At 46.5% G+C, this 16,184-nt stretch overlaps 1 protein-coding gene across 1 annotated transcript in view; it reads right to left on the minus strand.

The window, feature by feature from the left end:
• ITGB3 (integrin subunit beta 3) overlaps nt 1–7,946 on the minus strand; it is a 45,586-nt gene extending 37,640 nt beyond the window's left edge. The window contains exon 1 of the mRNA XM_045836704.1: nt 7,791–7,946. Coding sequence (XP_045692660.1) covers nt 7,791–7,857 — 67 coding nt within the window. The 5' untranslated portion in view covers nt 7,858–7,946. The remainder of the gene's footprint in view (nt 1–7,790) is intronic.
• Between the last annotated feature and the right edge of the window lie 8,238 nt (nt 7,947–16,184).

Here is a 16,184-nt window from a genome sequence, read left to right on the forward strand (position 1 = left end):
ATCTAAATTGGTGCAACCTCAGACCTTCATCTCCCTGGGGCTCTCTGGGAGGTCCAGTGACTCTTTGATTCTCGGTCACATCCTTGTTTGAGAACTTATCATTGTTCCCTAATATATACCAGGTCTAACCCAGCCACATCAGCTAAACACCAGAGACCTCAGGCAGCTGCTTCCTCTTCCCCATGCTACCACATATGGACAGAATGCTTATCTCATGAGTTGTTCAGTTTGAATGCGGTAACGTATGTGAAAGAACCATCCATAGTAGATACTCAGTAAGTGCTGGTTTCTTCCCTCCTTACCTTTACTCTAATCACTTCCTGCACTAGAAATGGCCATCCCACTCCTCTCTATCTCAGGGTCAGACAAAAGAGAGAGCCCTTTGTCTATAATAGGACACAGTGAAGAAATCACTGGTCGGCAGACAGGAGCCCCCAGGGACAGACCCCACCAATGCCACTAAACTATGGTCACTTCCCCTTGCAGGGCCTTTCTTTCTGCTTCTCCGTAAAACAAATGGTGTTCAGCTAGATGACTTTCAAGGTGCTGCCAGCCCTGAAAGTTTATATTCCAATCAGAAAGCATCAACAGGGTGACCAGTGCTCTCGGAAGCCTAGCCTCCCAGGGCCGAAGACCCCTCAGACAATGAATAAGGGTCCATTTCTTCCTACTGGCCTGATAGTTTTTTTCTTTTCTTCAACTACAGTTTACATTCAATATTATTCTGTAATAGTTCCAGGTGTACAGCATAGTGGTTAGACAACCATATACTTTACAAAGTGTTCACCCTGATATTTCCAGCACCCACCTGGCACCACACGTAGTTATTACAGCCTTCTTGTCTGTATTTCCGATGTTGTACTTTACATCCTTGTCACTATTCTGTACCTACCAATCTGTGCTTCTCAATCCCTTCACCTTTTTCACCCAGTCCCCCAACACCCCTCCCCTCTGATGACCAGCAGTCTGTTCTCTGTGTCCATGAGTCTGTTTCTGTGGGTTTTTTTATTCACTTATATTGTTCTTTAGATTCCACATGTAAATGAAATCATACAGTATTTGTCTTTTTCAAATTAGTGTTTTGGGTTTCTTTACATATACATCCATAAGTGGAAACACTGAGCCTTAAGGTAGTTCCATTTTTAATTTTTTGAGGAACCTCCATACTGGTGTCCAGAGTGCCTGCACCAGTCTACACGAGGGTTGCTTTTTCTCCACATCCTCAGTGGCCAAACTGATGTTTGATTCAAACACTGCGTCTCAAGTTCTAGAAAATCTTATCGGTGCAGGCCCCACCTCCCATCTGATTCAGCGAAGGCAGAGAAGAGGCAAGCTTGCACTGAGCTCTGCGTGAGGCCCCGCCCGGCGGCGCCCTGCCGGTGACCTCCTTGGCAATCAGCTGTGCAGTTCCGCTGCTCTCCCTCCTCCAGCTCACGCCTTGTGGGCACGGACAGCCGTCACCAGTCCTCCCCCACAACTTGGCAGATTGGTCGCACCATTTGGGAGGACAATTTGGCAAAACCTATTAAAATTTTAAATTTAAAATATTCACGTCCTTTGACCCAGCAGCTTTAGTTCAAGAATTTCAGCCTATAGAAACAGCTGAACAAAGGGGCATCGTGATAAACGTGGCTACCGCCTGCAGTTTTATTTGTAGTAGCAGGTAACTGGGGATGATCTCGATGTCTGCCTACAGGGAACTGGTTAGGAAAGTTCAGTCTATCTATCCGACTAAGTCTTCTGATTAGAGCTATAGGTCTTGGGATGAATAATGGGAAGTCATAAACTGACATAAAAAGATGTCTAGTGTATATTATTAAGTGGCAATGATCCTATTATGGATGATCCTGCTTGAGAAATAACAATAATGATAAATAACTACCGTATTTGGCCATGCACTTTTTTGCCCAAATTTTTGAGAGAAAAATAAGGATGTGCATTATACATGGGTAGTACCTGAAATACCTTGTATCTGTTCTTGTGTTCTGTAATTATTTGTTACATAAAATTTCTTGTACCATAACACAGTCAAAAATAAATGCTAAAATTCTGCTCTGGCAGTTGTGGCTCAGTGGATTGAGTGCCAACCTGCAAACCAGAGGGTTGCAAGTTCGATTCCCAGTCAGGGCACATGCCTAGGTTGCAGGTCAGGTCCCCAGTAGGGGGTGCACAAGAGGCAACCCACACTGATATTCCTTTCCCTCTCTCTCTCCATCGCTTCCCCCTTCTCTAAAAAAATAAATCTTAAAAAAAAATAAATGCCAAGATTCCTTTATGATACAAAAAAGTATCTAAATATGAATAAATAAATAATTGAATTAAAACATTAAAAGATATTTTTTCCTGAAAGTTCGGGCCAAAAACATGGGTATGCATTATACACAGCAAAATATGGTGTGTGTGCGCGCGCGCATGTGCGTGTGTGTGTGTGTGTAAAATCTCCAAGAATTCCATTAGCAAAGAGATTTTGAGTTGACTACATGGACCTTTACAGTGGCTACTAAATGTGCCTTTTCCTAAACTTCTGAAGCTGTCTTCTAGGATGAAGTTTTTCAAGCATGTTTTTAGCTGTAGACCTTCCTTTATTTCCCTCCAAAAATCCTTACGTGAAATTTCATGTTATTAATCAGTTAAAGGCAAACTTCTCCAGCTGATGGTAGGGAGAGGCGGCAGCAAACCAAAGTCTCTCCTTTCATCTCCTCCGCCCACTGTCAGGCCCTGAGACACCAAGAGACTGAGGCCCAGAGGTAACACGACTTGTTCAAAGTCAGCCAGCAAATTGATGGAAAAGCCTGTAGAGCCACGAATCAAATACAAGTTTCTCAATTCCAGACCCACAGTTCTTTTCACACTGAAGTGTTTTTTTTTCTATATGAAAGGAAGTGGCTTTTGTATGTTTAAAAATGTTATACGAGTATAAGGAATACATATACACATGTGAATTATATGTGCAAGAGGGAAGATCTGAATAGAACCCCCATCCCAGCACTAGTGGACACGAGGGAGGGACAGCATCGGAGGGGAACCAGCCATTTCACTCTTCGATGCTTGACCTTCTCAGAATGAGCACATACCATCTCATTCTCTCCTTGAATGTCTGAATGTCTTCACTAACTGAACTGAGAAATGCTGAGAGGAAGAGGGAATGGTCTTTGTGTGGGAACACAACAGCAAGCAGAAGATTTACAATGGGAAGTTTGTTTAAAGGTAGAAAAGCCCCAGGTTTACTTAACTGCTTTTGGTTCCAAGAATTGGGACTTACCATATTTGGTCACAAACTGGCCATTGCTTTTAGGATCAAGAATAATAAAAGTGCTGGTTGCTGTAAAACTCTCTCCAATATCCTGAAGATATTACTACTTAGCACTTGGGAAATCTAATGGCTTAAACTGCATGGCCCAATGCATCTATCCAATTAGAAAATTTAGAAATTAGAGGTTGGATCCAGGTTTAATGGATGTAGTGCTCTTTGGAAGCATCCTTTCAGGGCAACTAGCTCAGCACCTGAGGAAGATGGAGTAGCCGTGGATAACCTCTCGGACTCCTGACATGTACTAACAACAAGGAATCTCAAATGTTTCATACTAAGTGCAAGAAGCCAGACTCAGAAGGCTACATACTGTATGACTTCGTTTACGCGACATGCTGCAAGTGGCAGAACTGTAAGGACAGGAAACAGATCGGTAGTTTCCAGGAACTAAAGATGGGAAAAGAGAACGGATGACAAAGGAGCTCCAAGGAACTGCTTAGGGTGGTGGAAATATTCTGCATCTTGATTATGGTGATGGTTATTTGAATGCATGCATTTGTCAAAATTCATAGAACTATCCACCTAAAAAGAATTACTTCTACTGTATGTAAATTATGCCTCAATAAACTTAACTTTTTTTAAAAAAGAGAATGCTCCTGGACATAACTGTGTGCATGGAGAGAAAGGCAGATTCTATCAACTGTTTTGCTGGAGAGTTTCATATTTAAATAAATACTAGCATTTTACACAGGGAGAATAGGCAGTGTGATTTCCCTGCTCCCACCTGCATTTCCACATGTGACCTGAGCTCCATCAGGCCCAGTGATCTTCCTGCAGGAGGGGTCAGGGTTCAGGAGATGGGAGAAGGGGAGATGGGGTGAAGGAGACGACAGGCAGCAGAGGGGGTTGGGTCAACTCAAGTGGTTTATCCCTGAAGCTGCCCAGTCATTTCCCCAGTTAATTATCTGTCTGCTGATTCATGAGTTGCGGCTCCTGTGGGCATGCTTCCTCACTGTTCCTGCCAGCAAGGGCAGCAGGATTCTTAGAGCTGGGAGGGGATGATAACCAGAGATCCCGAGTGGGGTGGGGAGTTTCAGAGGAAGAATTTCTATTAGGAAATTCCAGAGTCATATCCAGACTCCCCCTCCTTGCTGTTGCCTCCTGGCCCCATCATATGCTGTCCCCAGGAGACCTCTGCCACCTGCACTCACAATTTTGAGGGAGATAAAGGAGAACTCTGCTCTCCTGTTTGTCTCCTCCAGGAAGGGGGGGATGCAGACACTTCAGAGAGGTCCCCTGACTTTCCAGCACCCTCAGATCAGAGGTCTAAATGGTGCAACAGTGCAAAGGTCCAAATTCTGGAAGAATTCATGGTCTTGGCTGCGTTCTACTATCCTCCAGAATGCCCAGATGGGGCACTTGAGGACCTTCTGTGAATGAAGGCAGATATTCCACTACTGAGTTTCTTAAAGTGAAGCACACCACCTCTAGATGCTTTTTCCTAGCACTCCATAGGTATTTATGTTGCTGCCTACGTGCCAGGCACTGGGCACAGAATGCTGACCAAATAGCCATGTCCTTCTCACAGAATCTGAAATCTTGTGGATATCTTTTACTTTCCCCTTTAGCCAGAGACAGGATTTAAAGTTTTTTCATGGACAAAGCAAATGTATAAGCCTCTCTCCTCCCTGGCCTGTTCTGTGGGGTTTTGATGGGTCACAGTGGCTGAGACATGCCAAGCCACTGAGAGGGAATGGTTGAAATCAGAAGCAGCTCCCTGTTACACAGGTGTGGGAAAAGGGACCCCCTCTGTCTCATCCTGGGAGCCTGGATTGCACACATTCATGAAGCAGCGACAGCTCTCGCCTCCCATGCATAGCAGATACCACAGATAGCAAGAATAATGACAACAGTAGTTGCCATTTATTGAATAGTTATTTTGTGCCTTTATCTCATTTAATTAGCATAATCATAGAAGTATTGTTTTCTTCACTTTACAGAAGAGGAAACTGAGGACTCAAGAGATTAAGTAACTTGCCCAAGGTCCCACGGCCAATGAGTTAAAATGGCTTTGAACCACAGCAGCTGGTTCCCCAGTCAACAAGCTTTCTGCCCGTGTCTCTTCTGGCCGGGAGGGCTGCTGCAGAGGACTCAGGTGTCCAGTTTCTGAACCATAAACTCAGGAGGAGAAATCAGCACCTCAGCTCAGAACTAATCAACTCAGCTGGTGATAGCAAACAAAACTCCTTACCCATTAGGTCCCAGGTGAGAATAAAAACCTACATATGGAGAAGCCACAAAACCCAATACTTCTTGAGTGATGCTAAAAAGACCACCTATGTGAATAAATCCCAAAACTCAATTCTACCCTCAACCAACTTCTCCCCATTCCAGACTCTACCATTCTGGGGCAGTGTCTCCTTGCCATCCAAACCCAGCCCTTTCTTTGTCCCTTCAACACTGTGTGTCCCAACGTAACTCTCCGACTCTCATCCTACCACCTGCCACCTACCACCCAGGGGTCTGATAACACCTGCAACCCAGCCACCCACACTGGCATGGTGGGGGGGGCGGTTTAAATATGAAAGGTCTGCTTGTACTGGAGGCTCCTTACTTGGGAAGTCTGGCTCCAGAGCCCATGATCTTAAACACTACTCCACTCTACCTCTCGGAGGGGCCCTGGGGACTAGCTCAGCACAACCAGTCACCACTGCTGAAATCACATGCATCTGTGGACAGATCTCCTACCAGATATTGAACTCAAACTTAGATGTTGATGCAGCAGAATCCTACATGGATCATGACAAGTGTGTAAGCGAGATCAACAAAAGATACACTAAGGCTGAGGGGTGGAGAGAAAGACACCAAAATAATGTACACTCTTCACCCACACTGATATTGAGCCATGAATCACGCTAGGCTCTATCTGTTCTTACTTCATTATACTTACTTCTAAACTGTATATATATATAAAATCACTATATACATATATATAGTGATTAGACTCAGAAATCATCCAGAAAATCACAAAGCTGTGGATGTGAAAGGAAAAGAAAAAAATGGTTTAAGTTCACAGAGCAGGCTCTTTATAAGACAGCTGAGTTGGCCTTTTGTGTTTCTCCCCTGGCCTGTCTACAGCAGGCAGCGTCTGAAGCAAGGCTCTAACAACGCCCAGGGCAGGAGGCTGGAGACTCCTGTTTCTGTGCCATGCTCGTTAGGTGCTCACTGCAGCCTAGAGAAATCAGTTGACTTATTTGAGCTTCTATCAAATGGGAAGCTTCAGCAATAACAACTCCTCTGTAACTCCTCTGTGAAGATCATGGTTCACAGGATGTGCTGATGATGTCATGGGTATATACTTCTTTTCAAACTCATCAACTTTTATACATTAAATATATAGTTCTTCGTATGTCAATCATATCTCAGAAAAAGGGATCTTTGAAAGAGGTATTGTTGCCTTGTCCTGTATAATCTTTTTTACACACACACACATCTTGAGGCAGTCATCAAAGTATTTCTGAATAGCCGTTTGAAATGGACTTATTGATAAATCTTTAAAAGAACACTTTCTGCAGGGTCTGAATTGTTACACTGAGCACCACTTGTCTGATTACAAGTATGTAAATGGACACTTGTGCTCCTCTGCACGGGAAGACCCCGGAGGACTAGGAGCCAGCGTTCTCCCTGGGAAGCTCACCGGGGCTCCGGGAGAACCACGGGCAGCACCCCCAGGCTGCGCTGCGCTCTGCCCCTCCCCAGCACCAATGAGGCCAAATGCCAGCTGCCTTGGCCGCTGACAGCGTGTGCAGAAGCAGGAGAGACAAAGCCAGGGATCCACGCCAGCTTCAGGGACCCTTGGCGTGGCTCCTCGCACACCCTGGAGATACTTCGAATGTGAGGTCTGTACCGGAGGCAGAGGCATCGCTACCACCGGGAACAGAGTCCTCATTCTTCTCCGAATCGCTCCCGCAGGGAGCCACCAAGTTAAAAAAAGAAAAAAGAGAGAAAGAAAGAAAAGAAAACGGAGAAAGTGTAACAAAGAAAAAAGAGGAATGTCGAGGAACTGGCAAACCCGCGCGCGCTCACTCCCATCTGAGAAACCACAACCACACGCCCCCGCCGAGGCGGGGAGCAGCCCCGGGGAGCCGAAGCTCGCCCCGGCTGCACGGCCGGTCTCCATCCCACGGGCCAGAACACCTGTGATGAGCGCACCTGGGGTGCACGCGGGGCTCCGCGCACCGCACACGTCGAGGCCGCCGGGATGCGCCTAGCCCGGCGGGATGCGCCTAGCCCGGCTAACGGCTCGAGCGTCCCGCAGGACCCCGCCCCTAGGTAGCCCCTCACCCCGCCACTGCGGGGCGGGGAAGGTCCCCAGCTCCAGGCTCCGACGGCCTCAGCCTGGCCCCGCTCCCTCCGCGCGCAGCCGCGCAGGACCCGCCCGCCCGGTTGTCCCGCTCCAAGTCTGAAAACTTGGCTGCGGCAGGATGAGCGGCGCGGATCGCCGGACAGCCGGGTCCCCGCCGCGGGGAGCCGCACTCACCTCCGACGCCGACGCCCGCCAGCGCCCCCAGCACCAGCACCGCGGCCCAGAGCGGCCGCGCTCGCATCCTGTCCTCCCGCCGCCACGCTCCGCCTCGGCCGCGCCCGCCCGCCCCACAGCCAGCAGCAGCGCCCGCGGCCGCTTTTCCCGCAGCCGGAGGGGAGGGGACACCGTGGGTGGGACGCAACGGGGCGGGCCACGGACTTGCGCTTCCTCCCCTAGGGCCCTTTTCTGGACCCTGAGTCGGAGAGGGGGCGGTGGAAAACCGCGCCTTCCCTCCCACCACACCGATCCGCAGGCGAGACGCGGCTGGGACCAGAGCGAGCCCCTGAGCCAAGCACATCCTCCGCAGACATCTGATCCCAGGGGCCCCGCGCGCGCACGCCCTTGGTGTGCTTGGAAACGCCAGGACATGGGGCCCCTCTTCTGATCGAGTCCCACACCCTCAGAGACACCCACGTGGCTTTCTCTTTCACCTGCATTGCTCTTTGCCTGTGGCCTTTGTGTGTCATGCGTTGACATTTTCATACATTAAATTGACAAATAGTTGCTGAACACCTACTGTGTCAGTCACTGGTTTAGTCCTTTACTAGCCACTAATTTTTTCTTCGGTTAGTTCAGTTTCCAGGTAGACGATAGGTCTCTTGAGGACAAAATCTCATCTCGAGCTTGTATAAGTGATGATGTCCATAAAGGCCTCTCCCTGCAAATTCTTGCTCACACAAGTATCTGAGGAACATTTTAGGACACAGCTCAGTAGTCCCCCCACCCTCACCCCTTTCACACGGAGGGATACGTTCCAAGTCCCCAGGTGGGTGCTCATAAACGTAGATATCGCCAAACTCTGTATATACTGTTTGTTTTTGTTTTTGTTTTTGTTTTTAATATATACATAAGTTTTCACTTACAGGAAGCACTTTATGACTTCTCCTTGATATATCAAAATTGCCAGCACCACACTCTTGCACTTTGGGACTATTAATAAGTAAAATCAGGGTTACTTGAAAACAAGCGCTGTGATAATGTCACCATCTTCCTGATAACCAAGAGTGGGCAATAGCGCAACACAGCCTGGACAAAGGGATGGCTCACGTTCCTGTTGGGACGGAGGCCTGGAGGTCCGCTCAAAACTGTACCCAATTTCGAACTCACAAATTCTGTATTTTTGGAATTTTCCATTCAATATTGATATCGCACCACACTTGACGATGGGTAACTGAAACTAGGAAAAGCTAAACCATGGATAAAGGGTGACTACTGTATACTCTCTGCAAACTCAAAGTCCTAGTCTTCTGAGCTTTATCCTATTTTCCTCACCCCCACCCCAGCCCTGCAAATCCTTCCTCTTGGTCTCCAGATCTTCCCCAAATGAGAAACATCAGGAAGCTCAAAGAGGCAAAATGCTAGTAGTCCTGTGAGGCAGAACGCCACCAGGGAGTGGCTGGGGCTGCTGCAGGCTGTGGAATGAGTAACTCTGAAACAAAGCTTAAGGCCTCAGTGAGGATCTGGAAGTCTCTCCAGCTCCTGGGCCCCCATAGAATGTTCAGGCTGCCCTGGCTGGTGTGGCTCAGTGGATTGAGTGCTGCCCTGTGAACCAAAGGGTCGCCAGTTTGATTTGCAGTCAGGGCACATGCCTGGGTTGCAGGCAAGGTCCCTAATTGGGGGGGGGGGGTGCGAGAGGCAACCACATATTGATGTTTAAAAAAAAAAAGAATGTTCAGGTTGCCCCTGAGCTTCCCTAAGCCTGCTCCTGAGACACACAAGATGCCTGAAGACTGGCCCTGACTCAGCTCTGCCTCATCTCCCACCCTAGGCCAGGAAGATAGCTTTCCCAAACATTTCATGCCTTTCTATCTGACAAATCTAACTTCTTTTTTCCACTTGGAACATTCCACTTATCTTTCAAAACCTCTCAGATGTCCTGTCTTTCACGTAATCTCATCTGATGTCCCCTGTCCTCCAGCCCCACACTCCACAGAGGTGGACATTCTTTCCTCAGACTTTTCAAAGCTAGGATACACATCACAGCAACACTCATCAGTGGAAATGTCACTAGCAATTTGCAAGGGGGCAGAGGAAGAGCCAGTCCACAAAGCGTACCTGAGCTTCATAACCTGGGCTTTGAGCCTCTAGGTCCACATACTTCCCATACTTCCCCTAGCTGGTGGAGAGCCTCTAGGCCAGAAGCCATTTAAACAGCACTGCATTGCCCCTGAGCAAAATCCAAATCACATAGCCTGGTTACATATCTGCTGAGGTAATTACTTTTTTGCTTATTACATATATATGTGTGTGTGTATATATGCATATATGAGGTCTTTCTGGAAAAAGTCTAGCCACTGTTAACATAATGAGAACAGTTTGCCAATATTGATGTAACCTGGCAGTCAAGGAAAATGGATTGGAATGTGCAAGTGTGAACAATAACAACTTCACTGTACTAGTCAGTGGGGGTGGTAGGTGCCCATGAGTGAGCATGTGTACTGTGTGGCATCACATTCAAAGTGACTGAGAGAGTAGAGCAACAAATCTGCATCACATTGTACATTAAGCTTGAACATTCATTCCTCCATGGAAATTATTCCGATGATTCAGAAGTCCACAGCTATGGGCAACCGGTGATTGGTAGCTTCATCACAACAGTGCACCCACTCAATGCATCACATCTCCTGCAGAGTTTTTTGGTGAAACATCAAATCACTCAGGTGACTCAGGCCCTCTACAGCCCAGATTTGGCTGCAACTTCTAGCCTTTCCCGAAACTAAAATCACCTTTGAAAGGGAAGAGATTTCAGATCATTGATGAGATTCAGGAAAATATGACAGAGCGGCTGATGGCCATTGCGAGAACTATGTGAGGTCCCAAGGTGTCTACCTTGAAGGGGACTAAGGTGTCATTGTCCTATATACAATGTTTCTTGTGTCTTGTATATTCTTCAATAAGTGTCTCTATTTTTCATGTTACATGGCTAGATACCTTCTGGACAGACCATACACACATGTGCATGCATATGTGCCTATATGCACATATGTATGTGTGTATGTATACATATATGTATGTGTATATGAGGTATGTCCAGAAAGTATTTGTTAACAAGATTATATAGGTTTCCAGTGTAGAAGTCTATGATATAGCATCTGTATATTACATTGTATGCCCACCACCCAAAGTCGAATCTTCTTGCATCATCATATGACTCCCTTTACCCTTCACTCCTTCCCACTCCGCTCCCTTCCCTCTGGTAACCACCATACTATTCTCTGTGTCTATGCATTCTTGTTTGTTTTCTTGTTTATTCAATTGTTGGTTTCAGTTTTATATCCCACATGTGAGTGAAATCATATGGTTCTTAACTTTTTCTGCCTAACTTATTTCACTTAGCATGATATTCTCAAGATCTATCCATGTTGTCATAAATGGCAGTATTTCATCTTTTCTTATGGCTGAGTAGTACAATGGAATACTAGTCACCCTCATTTTTAATATTTCTTATATATAGATTTCTAGATTGACAAGTGTTTTTCTTCCAGTACTTTAAAGAAGTGATTTCACTGTTTTCTGGCCTCTGTTGTTTCCCTTGTTTGTTTATTTCAAAACAACCTTTATTCTGTGTGAAGACTTAATAGAATACATCAGAGTAACTTTAAACAAGGTACAGCACCCTTTGGTCCCCTGCTGGCACACAGGGTTAAGGAGGCGCACTGTACCAGTCCCCCAGCGCTGACCGCCACCGTTCTGCCTCAAGTGATGGGAAGGCAGGCTCCACTTACACTCCTGTCCCCTTTTCTTTCCCTCGGGCTCTCTTTGTCTTTTTAATTTTTAAATTTTGAAATCATTTACACTTACAGAAAGGTTGCAAAATACTAGAGTCACCTTTTCTGCTTTACTCAGTTTTCCCTAATGTTAACATTTTATATTACCATAACATAATTATCAAACACAGAAAATTAACACTGATACAATACTACTAGCTAATCTAGCTTCAGTATTTGAATTTTCCAGTTCCAGGATTCATCCAGTTCAGGATCCCACACTGGGACTCATTAGGTCTCCTGTCAACCAGTGTTCGTTGATGCCAGTTCAGCACGGCTTAGTTCTTTCTTAGAATTTTTTCTTGTCCTGGCTGGGTGGTTTAATTGGTTGAAGCGCCATCCTGTACCAAAATGTTGAGGGTTGGATTCCCGGTCAGGGTACATACCTATGTTGCAGGTTCAGTTCCTGATCGGGCTGCATATGGGAGGCAAAAGATGGATGTTTCTGTCTCATATCAATGTTTCTCTCTCTCTGTCTCTCTAAAATCAATAAGCATATCCCATATCCTCAGATAGGATAAATAAATAAATATCATTTCCTTGTTTTGCATATTAAATAGTCTCTCTTTAAATTTCCTAATCCTTTCTTATGCAATCTCTAATATGTTGTTAAGTCTATCCAGGGAATATTTTGGACATTGTGTTTCTAAATTCTAGAATTTTCCTTTATTCTCTTTTCCAGTTCCAGTTTCTCTGCTGAAATTCCCCGTATCTTCAATCATTATGTTTACATTTTCCTTGAAGTTTGTAAACATGTTCACAGCACTATTAAAAAATTCCAGTCTGCTAATTCTGACTCATGTTTCTTTTTATAAATTATGGGACCCAGTTTCCTGCTTCTTCACATGTAGAGGAATGCAAGATTATAACTAAACAGTGTGGATTATTCATTTTAGAGTTTATGTTGTCTCCTCTCTAAGAGTATTTGAGTTCTGTTCTATTAGGCAATTAAATTCCTGGCACATTATCTTCATCTAGTCAGGCATGGTTTTACTCTTTTTTCAGGACTGCTGTCTTTTTAGATGTTATCCTTAGTCTTAGTGTGTGGTTTTGTATTGTAGAATGTGGTCCTTTTTTTTTAAACATTTTTCATTTTTTTGGATTTTTTAAAGATTTTATTTATTTATTTTTTAGAGAGGGAAGGGAAGGAGAAAGAGAAACATCAATGTGCGGTTGCTGGGGGCCATGGCCTGCAACCCAGGCATGTACCCTGACTAGGAATCGAACCTGCAATGCTTTCGTTCGCAGCCATCGCTCAATCCACTGAGCTACGCCAGCCAGGGGGAATATGATCCTTTCCACAGGAGAAACTTTCTGTATCGTGTAAGTACCCTGAGTTGTTCAGTGGTATCTCTTCACACTGACTGGGCTGAAGCTCCAGCACCTGTGTCCACCACCTGTGATCTGCTCCGGCTCTCAGCTGCTCTCTGCTACGAGTTACAGAGCCTCACCATGTGCCGGTGTAGCGCATCCTCACCTGAAAACCCCGGGGAACACCTGTGCACATTTCAGGAGATACCCCACACCTTCCTTTGTGAAAGCCTTCCCCACCATTCCCAGCTCTGCAGTAGCCCTGAACTCTAACCTCTGCCCTTCAGCTCAGTGAGACCATCAGGCACTTCTTAGGCTCCACCCTGCTTCCCTTGTATCCCAGAAAGTGGCCCCCACCGAAAGCTCAGCAGGTGTAGGGCTCACCTCATGTGTTTCCCTTCCCTCAAGACTTATAATTCTGCTTTGCCTATGTTCAGTGTCAAAAGTAGTTCTGCAAATATTTTGTCTGCATTCATTGTTTGCTGTGGTAGAGCAAGTTCCATGCTGGTCACTTAGTCATAGTCAGCGGCCGAAGTTCTGTGATTTTCTTATTTTCTATCTCCACCCCCTCCCCCATTACTGGGCAGTGGAATCCTCAAGTGCATGGACTGTAGTTTATTATTTTAATAGTCCCTGATAGGCTCTCAGTAAATAAAAGAACCACTTTCTATTTCTTTTTCATCTTCTTAACAGTCTTTGATAGTTAATTTAATCAAGCAAAAATGTTGGGGGACCTTCTGAGTGTCCGTCTGAGGGACCGTCTGAGTGTCCTCTGAGAGACTGAACCAGACCCTTTCCCACCCATGCCCCGAGCCGGATCTGTGATTTGCTGAAGTGCCACATTCCCCAGCTGTTAGGACCATGGAGGGGTCTCTAATTCATGACAGCTAAAAAATATTCCCCAAAATCCATCTAAGAGGCAAAAGTCACATTATCTGACCCTTTGCCCAACCTTGGCCAGACTGACAGCAAAATAGAATTTCTTTCCCTGTGTTCTCGTGAACAGTCTGTCCCCCTGGGGAAGCCTCGCTCTGTTCAGTTCCTCATTGTCACCGCTGCAGGTCGGAGGAACCACGTTTGTGGCCATTTTCTGGACCTCTTGTCTTCAAGGTCATGCTTAATTCCTCTTGGACCAAGCGTCAGAAGGTCTCTGGATTCAGATCCATGCCCCACCTCTTACTAGTTAGATGGTCTTGAAAAAAGTCTCCAAATCCTCTCTAAACTCATTTTTTTATCTGTGAGAAATGACTCTGTTCCCTGCCCTTTTCCCCACCCCCGTCCCCACTCTGTACCTTCCTCACACTCTCCCTTGATTAGGAGGGTCTCTGAGACCATGGATAGGAAAGCCCTTGGGAATCTGAAAAGCACGGAGGAATATATTATTTTTGCTTTATTTATGGAGAGATGGTAGACCTCTCAGAGTGATCCATTCCTCTGGCTAAGGAAACTAAGTATGGAGTGGCGGGTTGGCTCAGAATCTTCTCCTCCTACACATTCAGCAAAAGCTCTTCTATCCATTGAGAGAGGGAATACCCAGCTGTTCCTTTGACTTAAAGGAAAATGGGCTAAAAATGTCATAACTTGGAATTTCTGGGCTCTGGGGAGCTGTGTGAGAAACCACTCCTAGATTTTTATCAAAGTGTGGTGGAGGGCTGAACACAGCGCTGGCATTCAGCATTCATTCACAGGCACGTATTGGGCTCCTCCCGTGTGCCAGGTGCTGCTCAGCACCGCGAGCATGCAAGGTGAAGAACGCCAGACCCTGCCGCCCAGAACCCGAACCAGCCAGACCTTCCTCCTCTGAAAAGGAAGCGTGAGAGCGCGGGTCTTTCATCCCAGCTCAGCATACGGGGTGCCACCTGGCCAGGCCTGGGTTCCAGCTCTGTGGCCAGGACTGCTCACACTCCTCACGGACCGAACCAGACCCTTTCCCACCCATGCCTCGAGCCTGGTTGACGTCTCACTCTGGTAACAGAGCTGCTGCTTGGCTTCTGGCCCCGAATTCCTGTTCTGGTATCTTTCTAAATTCCCAGTCACCCTCCTTGAGGCCCTACTCCAGCGGACCTAAACTCACCGCTGGGCTCAGGCCCTCCTTACTCACCTTTTTAAGAGACTGTTATCTGCACAATAGCCAGGTGGCTGGGATTTGAATCCTAACTCCAACATTTGCTAGTTCCATGATCCTGGACAAGTTACTTAACTGCACTAAGCTTCGTTTCTCCGTCTGTAAAATGGCGATTCAATGGAAAAAAAAATGCACACCATTTAGCACAGGGACTAGCATATTTTAAGTATTCAATAAATGTGAGCTATTTTTTCCTCTTAGGATTAACTCATCTATGCTGGATTCCAGGCTATCCCCAAATTCTGCCTGCAAGTCAGAATTCCCGCGGCTCCATTGTTGCTGCCTGTTGCTGGGTCCCTGGGCAGTGTTGACCAAACTGAGGCAGGGAGACCATCCTCTGACAGCTCCGTGGTCAGCTTCCCCGACCCTGCACCAACCCATGGCTGATCCTTGGCATCACTAGTGCTGCGGGGACAAGTCCCAGCTTGTCCCAAGCTCATGGACCCTTTTCATGCCAAGACCTAAAAGCACTGGGTCCCTTATCCCTTCAGAACCCAAGGACAGGTTTCTTCACCTGAAGTTTCTGGGTGAGGTTTGAGGAATTCGTGAACCCTGTAATATGCAAAAGTTTGGTTTTCTATAGAAATGGTCCATAGTTTTCACAAGTTTCTCGAATGGGTCTGTGATTCCAAATGTTAAGAACCATCATTCCCAGGGAATCCTGGAGCCTAGAACCCCATGGGGCTGGGAGCCCTTCGTCTTCCGGCCCACTGAGGACTCAGTCCCTCACTGTAGCCAGTATCCATAGTACCCACAGGTCCCTGCCACCCCGCCAGCTTCTCTGTAGAAGCAGGACCCAGTCAGCGGGCCCCCTAAATCTGCCTGAACCGGTGCCAGTCCATTCCCCAATCCCTCAACCCTTCTGCTCAAAGGAGAGGGTCCTCACCCAGGCTCCTCCAGGCCGGGAATGGCTCCCTTCCCCCTGCTTCCTTCTCTTCGCCAGGACAAGCACCGACCCGGGTCCTCTTCCTCAGCGTATGAGAATTTCGGATTGCCTCATTTACAAATACTGATCATCCCACTTAATCCTCGTAATAGCTCATCTTACAGAGGTCGAGACTAAGGCCTGGAGGGGTGAAGGGACTATATTATTATGTTTATTATTATTATGATTGATTATTACTTTAACTGTCATTTATTTTGTGG

This window comes from Phyllostomus hastatus, unplaced genomic scaffold (genome assembly GCF_019186645.2).
Source record: "Phyllostomus hastatus isolate PE091 unplaced genomic scaffold, TTU_PhHast_1.1 phas_contig_210, whole genome shotgun sequence".
NCBI lineage: Eukaryota > Metazoa > Chordata > Mammalia > Chiroptera > Phyllostomidae > Phyllostomus > Phyllostomus hastatus.